At 43.6% G+C, this 20,438-nt stretch overlaps 1 protein-coding gene across 1 annotated transcript in view; it reads left to right on the plus strand.

The window, feature by feature from the left end:
• Positions 1-20,438, plus strand: part of NUP210 (nucleoporin 210) — a 154,105-nt gene that overhangs the window by 82,908 nt on the left and 50,759 nt on the right. The window contains exons 17-22 of the mRNA XM_038740819.1: positions 2,607-2,799; positions 3,271-3,377; positions 6,872-6,976; positions 7,133-7,234; positions 17,459-17,587; positions 18,215-18,342. Coding sequence (XP_038596747.1) covers positions 2,607-2,799; positions 3,271-3,377; positions 6,872-6,976; positions 7,133-7,234; positions 17,459-17,587; positions 18,215-18,342 — 764 coding nt within the window. The remainder of the gene's footprint in view (positions 1-2,606; positions 2,800-3,270; positions 3,378-6,871; positions 6,977-7,132; positions 7,235-17,458; positions 17,588-18,214; positions 18,343-20,438) is intronic.

Below are 20,438 nucleotides of genomic sequence, written 5' to 3' on the forward strand. Positions count from 1 at the left end.
ACTGACACCAAACTCGTAGTTCTCCACCTATCTCTCTGGCTGCTCCTTCTCAGTCTCTTTCACAGGCTCAGCCTCTGACTCTCACCCCCTAACTCTTGGAATCCCTGATGGTTCAGTTCTGGGTCCCCGTCTATTCTCCAACCCGCTCCCTTGGAGAACTCATTCGCTCCCATGGCTTCTATTACCACCTCTATGTGGATGATTCCCAAATCTACATCTCCAGCCCTGATCTCTCTTCTTCTTTGCAGTCTCATGTTTCCTCCTGCTTTCAGGATATCTCTAGTTGGATGTCCTGCTGAAGCTTGATGTCTATCTCCCCCCTCTTGAGTGTGAGCTCTTTGTGGGCAGGGATTGTCTCTCTTTATTGCTGAATTGTGCTTTCCAAGCACATAGTACAGTGCTCTGCACACAGTAAGTGCTCAATAAATATGATTGAATGAATGAATGAATATTGTACTTTCCCAAGTGCTTAGTACAGTGGTCTGCACACAATAAATGCTCAATGAATGTGACTGAATGAACTCAAAGTCAACACGTCCAAAACAGAGCTCCTCATCTTCCCATCCAAACCCTGCCCTCCTGCTGACTTTCCCATCACTGTAGACAACACCACTACATTCTTTTCTCACAAGTCCGTAACTATGGAGTTATTCTCGACTCATCTCTTTCATTCATTCATTCATTCATTCATTCATTCAATCATATTTATTGAGCGCTTACTGTGTGCACAGCACTGTACTAAGCGCTTGGGAAGTACAAGTTGGCAACATATAGAGACGGTCCCTACCCAACAGTGGGCTCACAGTCTAGAAGGGGGAGACAAAGAACAAAACATATTAACAAAATAAAATAAATAGAATAAATACGTACAAATAAAATAGAGTAATAAATACGTACAAACATATATACATATATACAGGTGCTGTGGGGAGCGGAAGGAGGTAAGGCAGGGGGATGGGGAGGGGGAGGAGGAGGAGAGGAAGGAGGGGGCTCAGTACACAATCCTATGTATACAATATTTAACAACGTGTCCTATGTATACAATATTTGACATGGCTTACCCACATATTCAATCTGTCACCAAATCCTAACAGTTCAACTTTCAAAACATTGCTAAAATTCACCCATTTCTCTCCATCCAAGCTGCTACCACGTTAATCCTAGCACTTATCCTAGCCCACCTTGATTACTGCATTAGCCTTCTTGCTGACCTCCCTGCCTCCTGGCTCTCCCCACTACAGTCCATATGTCACTCTGCTGCCCAAATCATTTTTCTACAAGTCTTTTCTGTCCATGTTTCCCTCACTCCTCAAGAACTTCCAGTGGTTGCCCACCCATCTCCACATCAAACAAAAACTCTTTACCATTGTCTTTAAAGCACTCAATCACCTTGCCCCCTTTTATCTCACCTTCCTGATTTCCTACTACAATGCAGCATGCACACTTTGCTCCTCTAAGGCCAGCCTATTCACTGTACCTCTATCTCACTGTTGACCCCTTCCCCTTGTTCTGCTTCTGGCCTGGCATGCCTTCCCTTTTCATAGCTGACAGACAATAACTCTCCCTACCTTCAAATCTTTATTAAAAATATATATCCTCCAAGAGGCCTTCCCTGACTAAGCCCTAATTTTCTCTTCTCCCACTCCCTTCTACATCGTCCTTACACTTGGATTTGCACCCTTTATTCACCCCCCACACCCCTCAGCCCCACAGCACTTATATACATTATGGATATGTACCTATGTTTAAATGTCTGTTTCCCCCTCTAGACTGTAAGCTCGTTGTGGGCAGGGAGCATGTCTACCAACTCCATTATATTGCATTCTCTCAGGAGCTCAGTACAGTCTGTACACAGTAAGCCCTCAATAAGTGATTGATTAATTGATATGGCTGTTCAGTTATTCAGGGTTTCACCAAGTGCCTCATCAGTAATCGAACGGTAAATATCCTGAGCATACTTTCATAAGACTTCTTTTTCGGAATAAGGGGATGGGTTATCCCACTGTCAGTAAAGCATGCACCTGAATTGTTTCTACAATATTAGTGGTGGTTTCTGTGGAGCCACCCACATTTTCTCACCTGATCCTCCTGCAATCAACAGCAGGCAATGTGAGGTAGCTGTTTTGAGGACAGGGGTGCACGTTCTGGCTATGAGATAGAATAAATCTCAGTTCAGCTCCCCATGTACAAATGATCAGCTTTACCAACAGGTGCTAATTATCCTGGTGAGTGCAGTTGCAAAGAATTGGCAGGAATTTTAGTGGGGTCTTTGAGGACATAGGCATCAAAGAGCTAAGTAGCAGAATGACATCATTTTGGGTATTTCCAGCCCTGAATAGAATTGCTAAGTTCCTGTCTGAAACCTAAGGTGAGCAAGGTTGGGAATAGAGCTCAAAAAGCTTTGGCATCATTTGTCCCCAGGGAGCTGATACTTTCACTTTCCACTGTTTTGAAAAGACTGGACACACCACAAATTGCAGATATTTATCTTACACTTTTGTAAATGTGGTTCTTCACCTAAAAATATCTTTACAATCCATGGCTCCAGATTAGGGAGCACCCTTCTGTTAGAGGAATCACCTGAATGTTCATTGTTCTCCATGCAGGTACCTGTTTCAAATTATCGCAACCCCATCTTGGACCTGGCTGTTTATGATCAGCAAGGCCGTAAGTTTGACAATTTCAGCTCCCTTAATATTAAATGGGATTCCACCAAGGCCTCTTTAGCCAGCATTGAACCCAGCCTGCCAATGGAATTGAAGCTTAAAGACGACGGAAGTGGTCAGAAGAAATTACACGGTGAGGATCATCAAGTAGACAATTAGTATTTTAATAATACTAATGATAATAATAATTGTGGTATTTGTTAAGCATTTACTATGTGCCAAGCACTGTACTAAGCACTGGGGTAGGTACCAGATAATGAGGTCAGACACAGTCCCTGACCTACATGGGCTCATAGTCAAAGTAGAAGGGTGAACAGATATTTAATCCCCATTTTCATAGGAGAAAACTGAAACACAGAAAAGTTAAGTGATCTGGCCAAGGTCACAAAGGAAAGTGACAGAGTCATAATTAGAACCCAGGTCCTCTGACTCCCAGAGCCTAGCTCTTTCCACTAGGCCAAACCTCAGTTTCCATCTTATTAACTGGTGTGTTGAATTTGAAGAGTTCCTTTCTCCAGGGAAGATACATTTTTGAAAACTCTGAAAATATTAGACATTTGCTAGATAGAAAGCTTTTACTACTTTTTCCTTTCCCTTCTTTCAGGCCAGCAGACCATTTTGGTTCACCGTGAATCTGGAACTACAGCAATCTCTGCAACAGCTATTGGATATCAGCAATCACACCTTAATGCAGCCAGAGTGAAGCAACCGGTACTTTAAGCATCTTTTTTTTAAAAAAGCAACCACCTAAAAACTCTGTGTTCCTAGAGTCCCTCACTTGGGTCCTTTTCCATGCTCCCATTGCTTGAGGGCGTAGCTCTGGGTCCTCTCCTACAATTGACAGTTGTTTGTCACTGGGCCCTCAAAGAATATAGAGGGTAGCCTCTTGTTTGGCTACACTTGCCTCTTGTTTGTTGTTTTGTTTGTTTTTCCCTTTGGGGATGGAGCCCTGCCAACTTTCTCTTCCAGAGTAAGCCACCATGTGCTTGGCACAGCTGCCATGGGAGAAGGCAGCATGCTGTTGAATTAGTTGCAGAACCAAACAGCCTTGTCTTGCTCATCCCTTTGCCAGCCCAAAGATCTAGAGCATCTGTCACTGGCAGACAAAAAGGAACATGCTGCTGCAGCTTTCTTTCCTTGGAATGATCAGTAACTTTTAGCCACATAAGCCTCCCTAATTATATTGGTTAGAGGTCATGGGGAAAAGCAGGGTCAGGACAGATTGTAATCTGGAGAGCTGTGACCTGCACACCACCGTCATGGTGAACCCGGGGCAGGGGGAAAGGTATAATCTCCCCACAGTTTGTTCCTGAATTGAAAGTTGCTTCTTGGAAATTTTCCCCATGGCCTGGCAGTTCCTCAAGGAAAGTCCTGAGAATTAAGTTTAAATTTAGAAATATATCTATCAGTAGAGGAAAAGGTTAAGGGTGTAAGTTGGTACATCCCTGTTAGAATGGGTATCAAGGAAGACTGCCTTTCTTTGGTTTCTCCAAACATCTTATTGCCATTATCAGAGACAGATTACTGGGCTGGTTCAACCACTACCATTTCCTAAGGCTTTATTCTTCTAATGTATTAAATCCCTGGTCCTTCCATTTCAATCAATCGTATTTATTGAGCACTTACTATGTGCAGAGCACTCTACTGAAGCACTTGCGAGAGTACAGTAGAGCAGCGTTAGTAGACACATTCCTTCTTCTCTCCTCCACCAACAAGTTGGGTACTTTCCAGGGTCAACAGAATGCAGCTTGTCATTCCCTTAGTGACAGTTTGTAAGGGCTCTAGATACTGCACTCTGCCACTAAAACTCTGTAGGCTGACTCAGGTTTCCCAGGTTCAATCAGTTCTTTGTAGAAGATGTAAGAGAGTTGGGCCAAGGTCCATTTTAGAGCCCATTTAGAATATAATTTAAAGTAATCATTCAGTTTCAAAAACTGGCCCACAGAATGAATCAATTAAGTGTATTTATTGAGTGCTTACTATGTGCAGAACACTATACTAAGTACTTGGGGCAGTACAACAGAATCAGTAGACACATTCGTGGCTTACAGTCTAGAGGGGGAGACAGACCTTCAAATAAATAAATACATTATGGATATGTACATAAGTGCTATGGGGTTGAGGGAGGGGTGAATAAAGGGAGCAAATCAGGGCAATGCAGAAGGGAGTGAGAAAAGAGGAAATGAGGGCTTAGGGAAGGCTTCTTGGAGGAGCTGTGCCTTCAGTAAGGCTTTGAAGGTGGGGAGAATAATTCTGTTGGATATGAAGAGGGAGGATGTTCCAGGCCAGAAGCAGGACATTAAATTGACATTAGATTTACACACATTTCCCAGTACCCAATCCCTCCCCATTTTCAGTCATTTCCCCCTCCTCCTCAGTAATAGTAGTAATAATTGTGGGATGTGGTAAGCACTTACAATATGCCAAGCACTGTACTAACCACTGGGGTAGATAGAATATAAGCAGATAAGACACAGTCCATGTCCCACTTGGAGCTCACAGTTTAAAGGGGAAGGAGAACAGGTATTTATTTAACCCCCATTTTACAGATGAGGAAACTGGGCTCCCAGAGAGGTTAAGTAACTTGTCCCAAGGTCGCAAAGTAGACAAGTGAGAGAGCCAAGACTAGAACCCAGATCTCCTGACTCCTGGGCCTGTGCTCTTTCCCCCAGTCTATGCTGCCTCTCTGCTTCCTAATTCACTACACTCAAAGAACACAAATGTCCTCATGTAAGAACACAGAGGCCCATGATAACAGTCACCAAGGGAATATAAAGAGAAGTAGAGATTATTAAATTTATCTTTGGTTACAAAGTGTCTGACCCCCGCACCCACCTTAGGCCCACTGCGTAGTTGTTTTTTAAAGCTCAGGTCATATGAGCTAGTTCTTATTTTCCTGATTGACTTTAGCCTATTGAAATTACTTCTCATTATTCATTCAGTTGTATTTATTGAGCACTTACTGTGTGCAGAACACCGTACTAAGTGCTTGGGAGAGTACAACAATAAACAGATACATTCCGTGCCCACAATGAACTTATGGTCTAAAGAGGGGGAGACAGACATTAATGTAAACAAATTGAAGATATGTACAAAAGTGCTATGGGGCTGGGATTGGGGAAGAACAAAAGGAGCAAGTCAGGGCAATGCAGAAGGGAGTGGGAGAAGAGGAGAGGTGGGGGTTTAGCAGGGAAGGCCTCCTGGAGGAGATGTGTCTTCAATAAGGCTTTGAAGGCGGGGGGAGAATAATTGTCTGTTGCACTTGAGAAGGGAGGGTGTTCCAGGCCAGAGGCAGGACTTGAGCTGGGGGTCAGCAGTGAGACAGGTGAGATCGAAGCACTGTGAGAAGGTTAGCAGTAGAGGAGTGAAGTATGTGAGCTGGGTTGTTAGTAGGAAAGTAGTGAGGTGAGGTAGGAGGGGGCAAGGTTATGGAATGCTTTAAAGCCAATGGTGAGGAGTTTTTGTTTAATGTGGAGGTGGATGGGCAACCACTAGAATTTTTTGAGGAGTGGGGTGACATCTCCCAAACATTTTTGTAGAAAAATGATCCCAGCAGCAGAGTGAAGTAGAGACTGGAGTTGGGAGAGGCAGGAGGCTGGGAGGTCAGCAGTAATCCAGGTGGGGTAGGATGAGTGCTTGGATTAGCGTGGTAGCAGTTTGGATAGAGTGGAAAGGGTGGACTTTAGCCCTTGTGAATCAGAGAATATACAGCTCAAGAAGACTTGGGTGGCAGACATTTTACCATCATGCTCTCAAACAGACCTGGGCAGTCAAGCAGCTCAGTCCTATTCATATTAGTGTTACTGTTATTCGTTGCTCCCTTTATGGGTATGTGCTGCTCTTCAAACCCATGGATAGGAAGGGCCTTTTTTAGAGGAATTGTGATTCAAGTTAGTCAGAATTTAACAACTTGAACATAAAGCCTGCAGGAGGTTGAGCGGAGAGAAGTGGGGGAAATATCTGTGCAGTGTTCATTATGAGGAGTAAGCCATTTATTTTCAGTAAGGAGACCCCAGGTTGGGATCCAACAGTAGCAAAGATGAGTGAAACTGATAGTGCTACACTTTGCGTGCCAGGTACCATTCAGGTCTCTAATTACTATTTTCATAGTCCATTTGCATTTGGGGGCAATTTCCTTCATTCCATTGTTCTCCTTGCTGACCTTTAAGTTCATCCTTCCTAACTGTTTGATTCATTCTTTTCAGTATGAACCTCTTATACCCGTCTCCACAACCATTGAGCTGATACTTGTGGAAGATGTAAAAGTGAGTCCAGATGACATAACAATCTACAATCACCCTGATGTGCAGGTAAAGAAACTTTCTCTTCTAGTCATTTGAGTTCATATTGGGGAAAAAAAAAGATAGATTTTTTTCCCATCAGAATAGCCTGCAGCATCCTCAGTGAACCTACTTGATAAGTTGCATCTACCCCTTTTTATTATTGCGTAATTTTTCTTTTTACAGGCAGAACTTCTCATTATAGAAGGCTCCGGGTACTTTTTCATCAACACTAGTGTTACAAATGTTGTCAAAGTGGCTTACCAAGAAGCTCGAGGCATCGCTCTGGTACGTAGAATAATGTATTACTGTTTACATTTTAATTTCTTCTGTTTACCAAGCTTCAACTACCATATCTATTCCCAAATCTACATTTCCAGCCCTGAGCGCTCTCCTCCTCTGCAGTCTCATATTTCCTCCAGCCTTCAGGACATGTCTACTTGGTTTTCATGCTGACACCTCAAACTTAACATATCCAAAACAGAGCTCCTCATCTTCCCACCAAACCCTGTCCTCTCCCTGATTTTCCCATCACCATAGACAGCACCACCATCCTCCCTATCTCACAAGCCCATAACCTTGGCCTGATTCTTGACGCTTCTCTCTCACTCAACCCACATATTCTATCCGTCACCAAACCCTGTGCATTTTTCTTATCCCTCCTTGATTACTGCATCAGCCTCCTTGCTGACCTCCCTGCCTCCTGTCTTGCCCTGCTTCAGTCCTTACTTCACTCTACTGCCTGGATCATTTTTCTACAAAACCATTCAGTCCATATTTCCCCACTCCTCAAGAAAGTCCAGTGGTTGCCCATCCATCTCCACATCAAGCAGAAATGCCTTACCAATGGCTTTGAATCAATCATCTCGCCCCCCTCTATCTTTACCTCATTGATTTTCTACTATAACCCAACACACTCACTTTGCTCCTCTAATGCCAACCTACTCACTGTACCTCGATCTCGTCTATCTCACCACCAACCCCTCGCACACATCCTGCCTCTGACCTGGAACTCCCTCCTGCTTCATTTCTGTCAGATGATCACTCCCCTCACTTTCAAAGCCTTATTAAAATCACCTCTCGTCCAAGAGGCCTTCCCCAAAATAGCCCTTATTTCACCTACTCTGTCTCCCTTCTGCATCGCCCTTGCATTTGTACCCTTCATTCACCTCACCCTCAGCCCTACAGCACTTATGTACATATCTATAATTTATTCATTTATATTAATGTCTATCTCCCCCTCTAGGCTGTAAGCTAGTTGTGGGCAGGAATCTATCAACTCTGTTGTACTCTCTCAAGCACTTAGTACAGTGCTCTGCACACAGTAAGCTCTGGATAAATACATGCTATGCAACCTTGGCTTCACTGACTTTGCCCTCTCCTGATTATCCTTTTCTCTCTGGCCATTCATTCTCAGTCTCCTTTGCAGGCTCCTCCTCCCCCTCCCATCCCCTAACTGTAGGGGTTCCTCAAGGGTCAGTTCTTGGTCCCCTTCTGTTCTCCATCTATACTCACTTCCTTGGTGAACTCAATCGCTCCCACGGCTTCAACTATCATCTCTGTGCGGATGATACCCAGATCTACATCTACTCCCCTGTTCTCTGTTCTTCCCTCCAGGATCACATCTCCTCTTGCCTTCAGGACATCTCCACCTGGATGTCCTCCTGCCACCTAAAACTCAGTGTGTCCAAGACTGAGCTCCTTATCTTCCCTCCCAAACCCTGTCCTCTCCCTGACTTTCCCGTCACTGTGGACAACACTACCATCCTTCCCATCTCACAAGCCCGCAACCTCGGTGTCATCCTTGACTCTGCTCTCTCATTCACCCCACATATCCAATCCATCACCAAAATCTACCAGTCTCACCTTCACAACATCACCAAGATCCGCCCTTTCCTCTCCATCCAAACCGCTACCCTGTTAGTACATCATATCCTGATGTACTATCATATCATCATTAGTACGCATCATATCCTGACTGGATTACCACATCAGATCCTTTCTGATCTCCCAACCTCCTGTCTCTCCTCACTTCAGTCTATACTTCTCTCTGCTCTCTTTCTACAGAAACGTTCTGAGCATGTCACCCCCCTCTTCAAAAATCTCCAGTGGTTGCCTGTCAACCTCTATATAAAGCTAAAGCTCCTCACTATTGGCTTCAAAACTCTCCATTACCTTGCCTCTTCTTACTTCACCTCCCTTGTCTCAATCAATCAATCGTATTTATTGAGCGCTTTCTGTGTGCAGAGCACTGTACTAAGCACTTGGGAAGTACAAGTTGGCAACATATAGAGACAGTCCCTACCCAACAGTGGGCTCTCCTTCTACATCCCATCCCATGCACTCTGCTCTTCTGGTACTAAACTTCTCACTGTGCCTTGTTCTTGCCTGTTCCACTGTTGGCCCCTGGCCCTTGTACTACTTCTGGCCTGGAATGCCCTCCCTCCTCAAATCCACCAAACTAGCACACTTCCACCCTTTAAAGCCCTACTGAAGCCTCACCTCCTTCAGGAGGCCTTCCCAGACTAAGCCTCTCTGCTCCCCCTCCCCACCCCAAAGCACTTGTTTATAAATGTATATATTTATAATTATAATTATATTTATTTTTATTAATGATGTGTATATATCTAGAATTCTGTTTATAAAGATGCTACTGATGCCTGTTTACTTGTTTTGATGTCTTTCTCTCCCCTTCTAGACTGTGAGCCCATTGTGGGTAGGGATTGTCTCTGTTGCTGAATTGTACTTTCCAAGCGTTTAGTACAGTGCTTAGCACACAGTAAGTGCTCAATAAATATGATTGAATGAATGAATGAATATAGCAGTCTGATTGTTTAGGGAGTGAGGTTAGTAGAGGATAACTTGCTGTGCTGTAATTTGTAATCATTTGTGTTTGTGGGTATTTGGTGTAATGAAGAAAGCCTCAGGATTCATCAGTCTATATCCTCCATTATTGTTGTCTATGGAAATACTACATTGAATAGCAAATTGAAGTGAATAGATTCTCACTATCCACAGTCATTTCCACAAATGGTGATGGTCACAGATTTCTTATTCTTAGTGGGGAGAACAATGGCCTGTATCCTGTTTACCAGTAGTTTTTCATGTATCTGTCACCCATAAATTATGACAGAGGAAAACATGTATTCTGATTCTTAGAACAAATGCTCATCTCTTGAAAAGAGAGAATTGAAGGCTGGGACTATAAAGAGACATCTTGAATCATTTGTCTATTTTTTCAAATTTATTGCCACCAAAACCCCACATCATACAAGGTGAATGAGTTTCCTGGTGTTACTCTCCTTTCATATAAAGCAAAAACACAAGTCCTGAATAATTCTGACAGCTGGAAGTGGACTTTGTGCTGTCTTTCCCTAAAGATAGAAATAGGAGTCCTGTAGCTTTCAAGAATATGAGTTTCCTCAGTAGATTTTGAGCTTGGGGAATTTGTATTGTGTTGTCTTTATTTTAAAGTGAGAGTTCTTTGAGAGCAGAGACAGTATCTACTAATTTTCATTGAATTTTTCTCAAAATCCTTGTACAGTGATCAGCCTGGTGTAATGCACTTAAATGACTATGATGTTGCTGTGGAAAGAGAAATCGTCATTGCTTAACTTCAGCCACTCACTTTCCAATGGCTTTTCTTTTTTTTTTAATGGCATTTGTTAAGTGCCTACTATATGCCAGGCATGGTTAGATACATTACCCAACCTTGGCGTCACTGACACTGTCCTCTCCTGGTTCTCCTCCTATCTCTCTGGCTGCACATTCTCAGTCTCTTTTGCGAGTTCCTCCTCTACCTCTCACCCCAACTGTAGGAGTCCCTCAAGGCTCAATTCTGGGTCCCCCTCTATCCTCCACCTGCACCCCTCTTTTGGAGAATTCATTCACTCCTGTGGCTTCAACTACCATCTCTATCCAGGTGATTCCCAAATCTACATCTCCAACCCTCATCTCTCTCCTTTTTTTTTAAATGGCATTTAGTAAGCGCTTACTATATGCAGAGCACTGTTCTAAGCACTGAACACTGTCCTTCTCTACAGTCTCTCATTTCCTCCTGCCTTCGGGACATCTCTACTTGGGTGTCCCGCTGACACCTCGAACTTAACATGTCCAAAACCGAACTCCTTATCTTCCCATCCAAACCCTGTCCTCTCCCCGACTTTCCTGTCACTGTAGACAGCACTACCATCCTCCCTGTCTCACAAGTCCATAACCTTGATATTATTCTTGTCTCATTTCTTTCATTCAATCCACATATTCAGTGTTACCAAATCCTGTTGGTTCAACCTTCACAACATCGCTAAAATCCACTCTTTCCTCTCTATCTAAATTGCCACCATGTTAATCCAAGCACTTATCCTATCCCACTGTGACTACTGCATCAGCCTTCTTGCTGACCACCCTGCCTCCTGTCTCTCCCCACTCCAGTCCATTCTTAACTCTGCTGCTCGGATCATTTTTCTACAAAAACACTCAGTCCATGTTTCTCCACTCCTCAAGAGCCTCCAGTGGTTGCCCAACCACCTCTGCATCACACAGAAACTCCTTACAGTTGGCTTTAAAACACTCAAACATCCTACCCCTTCCTACCTTATCTCTCTGATTTCCTACTACAACCCAGCCTGCACACCTTGCTCCTCTAATGCCAACCTACTCACTGTACTTTGATTTTGTCTATCTCACTGCAGACCTCTCATCCATGTCCTGCTTCTGGCCTAGAACACCCTCCCTCTTCATATATGACAGACAATCACTCTCCCCACCTTCAAAGTCTTATCGAAGCCATATCTCTGAGGCCTTCCCAGGCTAGGCTTTCCTTTCCTTTTCTTCCACTCCCTTCTGCATCACCCTTTATTCATTTCTTCCTCAGCACTACAGCACTTAAGTGCATAAATATATTTTATTTACTTATATTAATGTCTGTCTCCGTGCTAGACTGTAAGCTCACTGTGGTCAGGGAATGTATCCACCAACTCTTTTATACTATACTGTCCCATTAAATGCAATTGATTGATTGATTGATCAGGCACGTTACTAAGCACTGGGGTAACTTCTTCCCACTGAATCCCCAAACCTAAAAAAAACCTCTCCCTTGATCCTATTGGTCCTTTGATTGTAATAATAATAATAATGATGATGGTATTTGTTAAGTGCTTACTATGTGCCGAGCACTGTTCTAAGCACTGGGATAGATACAAGGTCATCAGGTTGTCCCAAGTGGGGCTCACAGTCCCAATCCCCATTTTACAGATGAGGGAACTGAGGCCCAGAGAAGTGAAGTGACTTGCCCAGAGTCACACAGCTGAAAAGTGGCAGAGTCAGGATTAGAACCCATGACCTCTGTCTCCCAAGCCCGGACTCTTTCCATTAAGAACTTCCATCCAAACAGCATGGCTTAGTGGAAAGAATTGGCTTGGGAGTCAGAGGTTGTGGATTCTAATCCTGCCTCTGCCGCTTTTCAGCTATGTGACTTTGGGCAGGTCACAACTTCTCTGTGCATCAGTTACATCATCTGTAAAATGGGGATTGATTGCTAGCCCCACCTGGGTCAACCTGATAACCTTGTATCTCCCCCAGAGCTTAGAACAGTCCTTGGCACATAGCAAGCACTTAACAAATACCATCATCACCTCCACATCAGACCGAGACTCCCTACTGCTCACTGTGTGCACAGCACTGTTCTAGCTTTTGAGAGTACAATACAACATAGCTCATAGACTCATTTGCTGCGAACTTACAGTCTAGAGCAGAAGACAGATATTAAAGTAAATTACAGATGTGTTCATAAATGTTCTGTGGCTGAGGGAGAGGTGACTATGAAGTGTTTAAAAGGTACAGATCCAAGCACAAGGGTAACACAGGATGGCGAGGGAGTAGGGGATATGAAGACTTAGTCGAGGGAGGCCTCTTGGTGGAAATGGGATTTTAATAAGGCTGCTCAGGGGTTGCATAATTCAAGTGCTGATCCGGAGGGATTGGGAAGGGTAGTAGTGGCCTGGCTTTCACCAGAATGAATCTGATTAAAAGCAAATTCCAGTATTTCTGTATGAATATACAGATCTAGATGTTTCCATAGGAACCCAATGCTGGATAATGGTACTTGTTTCCTGTTCTGAAGGTTGCCGAAGGAAAGTCGTAGTAATTAAAAAGTGCCTACTGTTGAATGATTTTCTAAGTACTTCTGATAAAATACCCAAGACGTCTTTCTTACACATGCAATTTATACTCTTTCACCTTATCAGATGTTGAGCCAGATATTCCTAGTGTGTAGCTTTTTAGGTTGGAAATTTTAGAGACTATTAACTCTTTCACATCACTTTCAGTGCCATTTGGGCACTGAAGTTTAATTTACTCTCAAGAAGTAATTTGTGCCTTGGGACAAATAGGTGATTACTCATACCATTGCCCTCTATCTTCATCTCATACCTCTATGTCCCTGTCTCTTCTGTAAGTTCATTTTGTTTAGTAGTGATCTGTGCATTCTTAAATTCACTCTAGAAAACCATCACACAGAGCACTCTTGAAACTGAAAATGAAAATTGTGCTAGGCTGCTTTCACCACTTCTACAATGTATGGAATGCATTTTCAGATAGTGTTGATAGTTTGTCACAAGCTCTAACAGCTTCTTCGGATGGTAGTTTAGAGGGCAGCTGACACATTTTCTTGGCATTTTCTAGAACTAATTAGCCATGTTCTTGTTTGTCTTAATCACATAGACAAGAAAGTCCCTAAATCAATCAATCAATCGTATTTATTGAGCGCTTACTATGTGCAGAGCACTGTACTAAGCGCTAAAAGTTCTTCAATTGTCTCACAGACAATTTTTCTTCCCTTTTTCCTGATAAGCTTTGAGAATATAGGACCTATTCAGGATTTCACCAGTTTTTGGAAAATAGTTATATAATTTACAAAGCAGAATTTGTGAAGTTTCAGAAAAGAAGTTGCTCCCCTGCTCCTCTTCTTTCTCTGACTCCTCTTCTGCTTGGAAATAAAAGCATACTCTTGGATCAAAATTGAGATTTCCTTCAAACAGCTTCTTCTATGATACAAAAAATTTGCTGAAGTTGTGTAAGAATAGAGAGATCTTTAGTAGTGCCTACAGCAAGGAATAGCATCAGAACTTGTCACAAGATTTGTCCAGAATCTTTCTAACTCCTAAAAATGAATAAAGCAGTGTTTGTGAGCTTCTGAAGATGGACTGCTCATCCTACTGGAAAAAGCAGAATCCATTGTTCTCATATCCCTCAAGGATATTTCCACCAGACTTCTGAAGATTGCTAAGTAGCAATGACAGAGTCAGACTTTTATCAGCACTGAAACACTTGTGCTATCATGCAAGATTTATAAGAACACTGAAGGAGTTCAGTAATAATACATAAAATGCACGCTGATTGCTCCAATGACATTTCAAAATGTTTGTAGGTGAAAAAACTGGAACTGCACTTCTGTACAAATGAAGTCTATTGAGGGGCATATTTGTAGTGTGCTAGATCTGCTCTAGGAATTTTCTGGCTATTTTAATAAAGATCTACTGCAGCAGATGTACAGATAATTATCCAGACAAGTCAGTTGAAATCCTGGCTATTGAGAAGAAAAACATTTTTTTTGTGAGGGAAAATCCAAAAATTTCCTAAATTGGTTTACTGCATCAACTGATTGTCACAGCTAATAATCAGCCCTGAATTAAGTTTTCAGGTGGGTCCCTTCCATACTTCAAAATTAAAATTACTCCTGAAAAGTGATTATTTTATTCAGATGAAATTTTCAACATATTCAAAAAAAAGTGCATGAGCATGTAATTCAGATTCACCTCCTGTTTCTGTCTGTCACTGTATCAATCTCTTCTATAGTCGAGGATGACTATAGTTTATGGTGAGATTTTTCTAGACTGTGAGCCCACTGTTGGGTAGGGACTGTCTCTATATGTTGCCAACTTGTACTTCCCAAGCGCTTAGTACAGTGCTCTGCACACAGTAAGCGCTCAATAAATATGATTGATTGATCTGTGTGTGTGGATGTATATGATATATATATATATCATACTATATATAATATAGTATGAAAATTAATAGGCAGTAAATGGTAGCGATCAGTAGAAAGAACTTTCTTAATATAAACACAGTGCTAGCCTAGCATTCTAGACTGTAAGCTCATTGTGAGAAGGGAATCTGTCTGCTTATTGTTATATTGTCTTTAAAGCACTCCATCACCTTGCCCCCTCCTACCTCACCTTGCTTCCCTCCTTCTACACCCCAGCCCACACACTTCGCTCCTCTAGTGCTAACCTTTTCACTGTGCCTCTATCTCTCACCTGTCTTGCCACCGACTCCTAGCACATGTCATTCATTCATTCATTCAATCGTATTTACTGAGTGCTTACTGTGTGCAGAGCACTGTACTAAATGCTTGGGAAGTACAATCAGCAACATATAGAGACGGTCCCTACCCAACAATGGGATCACAGTCTAGAAGGCGGAGACAGACAACAAAACAAGTAGACAGGTGTCAATATCATCAGAATAAATAGAATTATAGCTATATACACAATAATATAGAGCAATAAGTATGTACAAATGTACACAAGTGCTGTGGGGAGGGGGAGGGAGAGGGGCGATGGGGAGGGGAGGAGGACAAGATGAAAAAGTGGGGCTCAGTCTGGGAAGGCCTCCTTTTGGAGGTGAGCTCTCAGTAGGGCTTTGACGGGAGAAGAGAGCTAGTTTGGCTGATTCATTCATTCAATCGTATTTATTGAATGCTTACTCTGTGCAGAGCACTGTACTAAGTGCTTGGGAAGTACAGGTTGGCAACATAGAGAGACAGTCCCTACCCAACAACAGGCTCACAGTCTAGAAGGGGGAGACAGACAACAAACGATGTAGGCAGGTGTCAAAACCGTCAGAATAAATAGAATTATAGCTATATGCACATCATTAACAAAATAGAGTAGTAAATATGTACAAGTAAAATAGAGTAATAAATCTGTACAAATATATACAAGTGCTGTGGGGAGGGGAAGGAGGTAGGGCAGGGGGGATGGGGAGGAGGAGAGGAAAAAGGGGACTCAATTTGGGAAGGCCTCCTGGAGGAGGTAAGCTCTCAGTAGGGCTTTGAAAGGAGGAAGAGAGCTAGCTTGGCGGATGTGTGGAGGGAGGGCAGCGTTGTAACCGTGTGGTATTAGGCTCCAGATGAGACCTCATTTTGGGCAGGGAATGTCACTGTTTATTGCTGTCGTTTCTTTCCCAAGCACTTATTACAGTGCTTTGCACAGAGTAAGCGCTTAATAAATAGAATGAATTCCAGGCCAGGGGAAGGATGTGGGCTGGGGGTCGACGGCGGGACAGGCGAGAACGAGGCACAGTGAGGAGGTTAGTGGCAGAGGAGTGAAGGGTGTGGGCTGGGCTGTAGAAGGAGAGAAGGGAGATGAGGTAGGATGCTGGGCTGTAGAAGGACTCCTGCCTCTGGTTTGGAATGCCCTCCCTTCTCAAATCTGACAGAGAGTAACTGAAGGCACATATCCAAGCCTTCCCTGACTAAGCCCCACTTTTCCTCATCTCCCACTCCTTTCTACCTCACCCTAACTTGTTCCCTTTGCTCTTCCCCCCTCCCAGCCCCACAGCACCTATGTACAGAACTTATGTACATATCTATAATTTCTTTATTTGTATTGATAGTTCTCTTCCCTCCCTAGACTGTAAGCTCATTGTGGGCAGAGAATATCACTGTTTATTGTTGTACTGTACTTTCCCAAGTGCTTAGTACAGTGCTCTGCACACAGTAAGTACTCAATAAATGCGATTGAATGAATTGTACTCTCTCAAGCACTTAGTACAGTTACTCTGCACACAGTGCTCAACAAATACAATTGACTGACTGACTGAATGTTGTGGAATAGCTGTTTTAAAGTTAGCATGCAAGTTAGTCTGAAGAAACAGATCTTGATTTGGTGTTGTTTCACTTCATAGCAACAATTTCAAAATCCAATGCTCTAAATACTTTAGCCTGACGTTTATGTTTTGAGGCTTAATCTGGTTTTCTTGTTTTCACTTGGAAAGAAAATATTTGGTGAGTCTAGGTGATTTGCAGTTTGATTTTATCCTCACAGTGGCAGGCAGAAAGAATGGCATAGGAGTCCTGAGTAAAAGAGTCCATTATTAATACTGGGGCTATTTTACACTAACCCGCCAAAGTCTTCTAGACTGTGAGCCCACTGTTGGGTAGGGACCGTCTCTATGTGTTGCCAAATTGTACTTCTCAAGCGCTTAGTACAGTGCTCTGCACACAGTAAGCGCTCAATAAATACGATTGATTGATTGACTTCCACTTTACCATCGGGCATACCTAGTAAAAGTTCTGTTCATCAAGATAAAGTTGTTGTGCCCAAAGCCAATATTAGGGGTGATTTGTGAAGTAAAGGAAGTCAACATGAGTCCTTGTGAGAAGAGGTGAATTAAAGTGAAATATATTTAAATATCTCAGTGTTTTAACTATATCATCTCTTGGTGTGTTAGGTGCATCCTTTATTTCCAGGAACATTAACTCTCATGATCCACGACTTGTGTTTGACTTTTCCTGCCCCTGCCAAGGCTGCAATTTACATTTCTGATATACAGGAATTGTACGTCCGAGTTGTCAACAAGGTTAGTAATTTTGTACTACAATGCGGAGACAACATCCTGGATCTCGGAATTCCTATCCCTTAAGTTATCAACACAAAGAGAGCATGAATATTCCTTTGTAAAGCATGGACCATTGTTTAATACATTTTCTCCTATTGTTAATTGTGTGTGATTTAAGTTATATAAAAGGGTTTTGTGGGGTGTTTTTACAGGGAAGACATGGGTGTGTGAAGATGTAGAATGGAGGAGCATAGGGAAAACGAGTATTCAGTCTTTTCCCCTGTACATTTTGAGTAGATGACGCAAAATCAACTCTGGTATTTTTGGATCAGTGAAGTGTTTGTGTGCCAAGTGTGATTATGAATTTCATCATTTCCACCGACATTAATGAAATATTGCTGGGAAGTCTGTTAAAAACCAGTGCCAATTTGGCTTTAAATTTGAGAATTTAGGATCCTATAATTTATTTAGATTGCAAAGCAGCTGGGCAGGGTTAGTGACTAGCTGTGTATTCATCATGGGGCCCAACAGTTTAAAATGGTATCATAACTTCACAGTGTGCTATATAATAGTAATTGACAATGGTTAATCTTTTGCTTAGGCTTCCCACACAGTGGAATGTCAATAATTATAAATGAAATATTGCAGGTGGAGATTGGGAAAAGAGTTAAAGCCTATGTCAGAGTGCTGGATTTCGCCAAGAAACCTTTCCTGGCAAAATATTTTGCCTACATGGACTTGAAACTCCAAGCAGCATCACAGATCATCACCTTGGTGTAAGTTGTCTCTGGCAAGTTCTCTCTCAAGCGGCTGTTGGAAGAAAAATGAGGATTTCTGTGGGACAGAGACCACCCTGGCCTCCAGTTTTGGAGAAGAATTCCAGGCCAGACTTCTCAGGCTATACTGTTATTAAAGGAAGGAGGATGTACAATAGTGGGAGGGCAGTAGTTCTGAATTCTCTCCTGTGAGTAACATTGACCTGGGGCCATCAATTGACCTACTTTGCCACAGGTCTTTTGGTGAGGTTTAATGAGTCAGTGGTCAGCAAATGGCATCATCATCGTCATCATCCCTGTGCTGCCAACTGAATTTCCCTAAAGAGGTGCTGCTGGTCAGTGCAATGGCAGAACAGCTCTGGTTCGTACTAGGAGCAAAGCCCCAGCTTTGCATCCTGTCCACCTTGCTCTGCTTCTCCAAGAATGGCAGGAGGATGGTAAGAGACAGTTTTGACCAGTGCAGCTTCCACCTTTTCCACTCTCCAGAGTCACCCCAGAGGAAGCAGAGGTGAAGAGGAAAAAGGCAGCTTCTCCTCATCTCAACCCCTCCCTCCGCTCCCTTCGGCTTGCCCCCAGGATAAAGCTTGCTGGTTGCTGTGGTGGCTACTTTTGCTGCTACAGAACAACTCAAGGAGCCAGGTTCATTTCTTCTAGAGAGCCACTAAATTTCCACTGGCCCAGTGGGTTGCCATGAGCAACCTCCCATCTCCACCAGTGGTTCCACTTTTTCAGTGGTTCCAGGGAAAGGGTATTGAATAGACATGAAGATGGGCTGATGGGAAATAGAGAAGCTCCCAGGAGCCAGAGGCATAGGCAGAGATGTCCCTTTCTCAGCTGCACACAAGGCAGCTGCTCTGGTCACCCCCCCCTAAATCCTGCCACAAGGGTAGTGTTTGCTAAGGTGGCAGTCATGTCTGCTACTAGATTTGACACATTTGTTATTAGCTGGGTGGGGTCAACAGGCTACTCTCCTTACATTCGCTCCCACGGCTTCAACTATCATCTCTACGCTGATGACACCCAAATCTACATCTCTGCCCCTGCTCTCTCCCCCTCCCTCCAGGCTCGCATCTCCTCCTGCCTTCAGGACATCTCCATCTGGATGTCTGCCCGCCACCTAAAACTCAACATGTCCAAGACTGAACTCCTTGTCTTCCCTCCCAAACCCTGCCCTCTCCCTGACATTCCCATCACTGTTGACGGCACTACCATCCTTCCCGTCTCACAAGCCCGCAACCTTGGTGTCATCCTCAACTCCGCTCTCTCATTCACCCCTCACATCCAAGATGTCACCAAAACCTGCCGGTCTCAGCTCCACAACATTGCCAAGATCCGCCCTTTCCTCTCCATCCAAACCACTACCTTGCTCGTTCAAGCTCTCATCCTATCCCGTCTGGTCTACTGCATCAGCCTCCTCTATGATCTCCCATCCTCGTGTCTCTCCCCACTTCAATCCATACTTCATGCCGCTGCCTGGATTGTCTTTGTCCAGAAATGCTCTGGGCATGTTACTCCCCTCCTCAAAAATCTCCAGTGGCTACCAATCAATCTGCGCATCAGGCAGAAACTCCTCACCCACGGCTTCAAGGCTCTCCATCACCTTGCCCCCTCCTACCTCACCTCCCTTCTCTCCTTCTACAGCCCAGCCCACACCCTCCGCTCCTCTGCCTCTAATCTCCTCACCGTGCCTCGTGCTCTCCTGTCCCGCCGTCGACCCCCAGCCCACGTCATCCCCCTGGCCTGGAATGCCCTCCCTCCCAACATCCGCCAAGCTAGCTCTCTTCCTCCCTTCAAGGCCCTACTGAGAACTCACCTCCTCCAGGAGGCCTTCCCAGACTGAGCCCCCTCCTTCCTCTCCCCCTCATCCCCCTCTCCATCCCCCCGTCTTACCTCCTTTCCTTCCCCACAGCACCTGTATATATGTATATATGTTTGTACATATTTGTTACTCTATTTTGCTTGTACATATCTATTCTATTTATTTTATTTTGTTAATATGTTTGGTTTTGTTCTCTGTCTCCCCCTTCTACAGTGCTCTGCACACAGTAAGCGCTCAATAAATACGATTGATTGATTCTAGACTGTGAGCCCACTGT

The sequence above is a fragment of the Tachyglossus aculeatus genome, chromosome X1 (assembly GCF_015852505.1).
Source record: "Tachyglossus aculeatus isolate mTacAcu1 chromosome X1, mTacAcu1.pri, whole genome shotgun sequence".
Classification (NCBI taxonomy): Eukaryota; Metazoa; Chordata; class Mammalia; order Monotremata; family Tachyglossidae; genus Tachyglossus; species Tachyglossus aculeatus.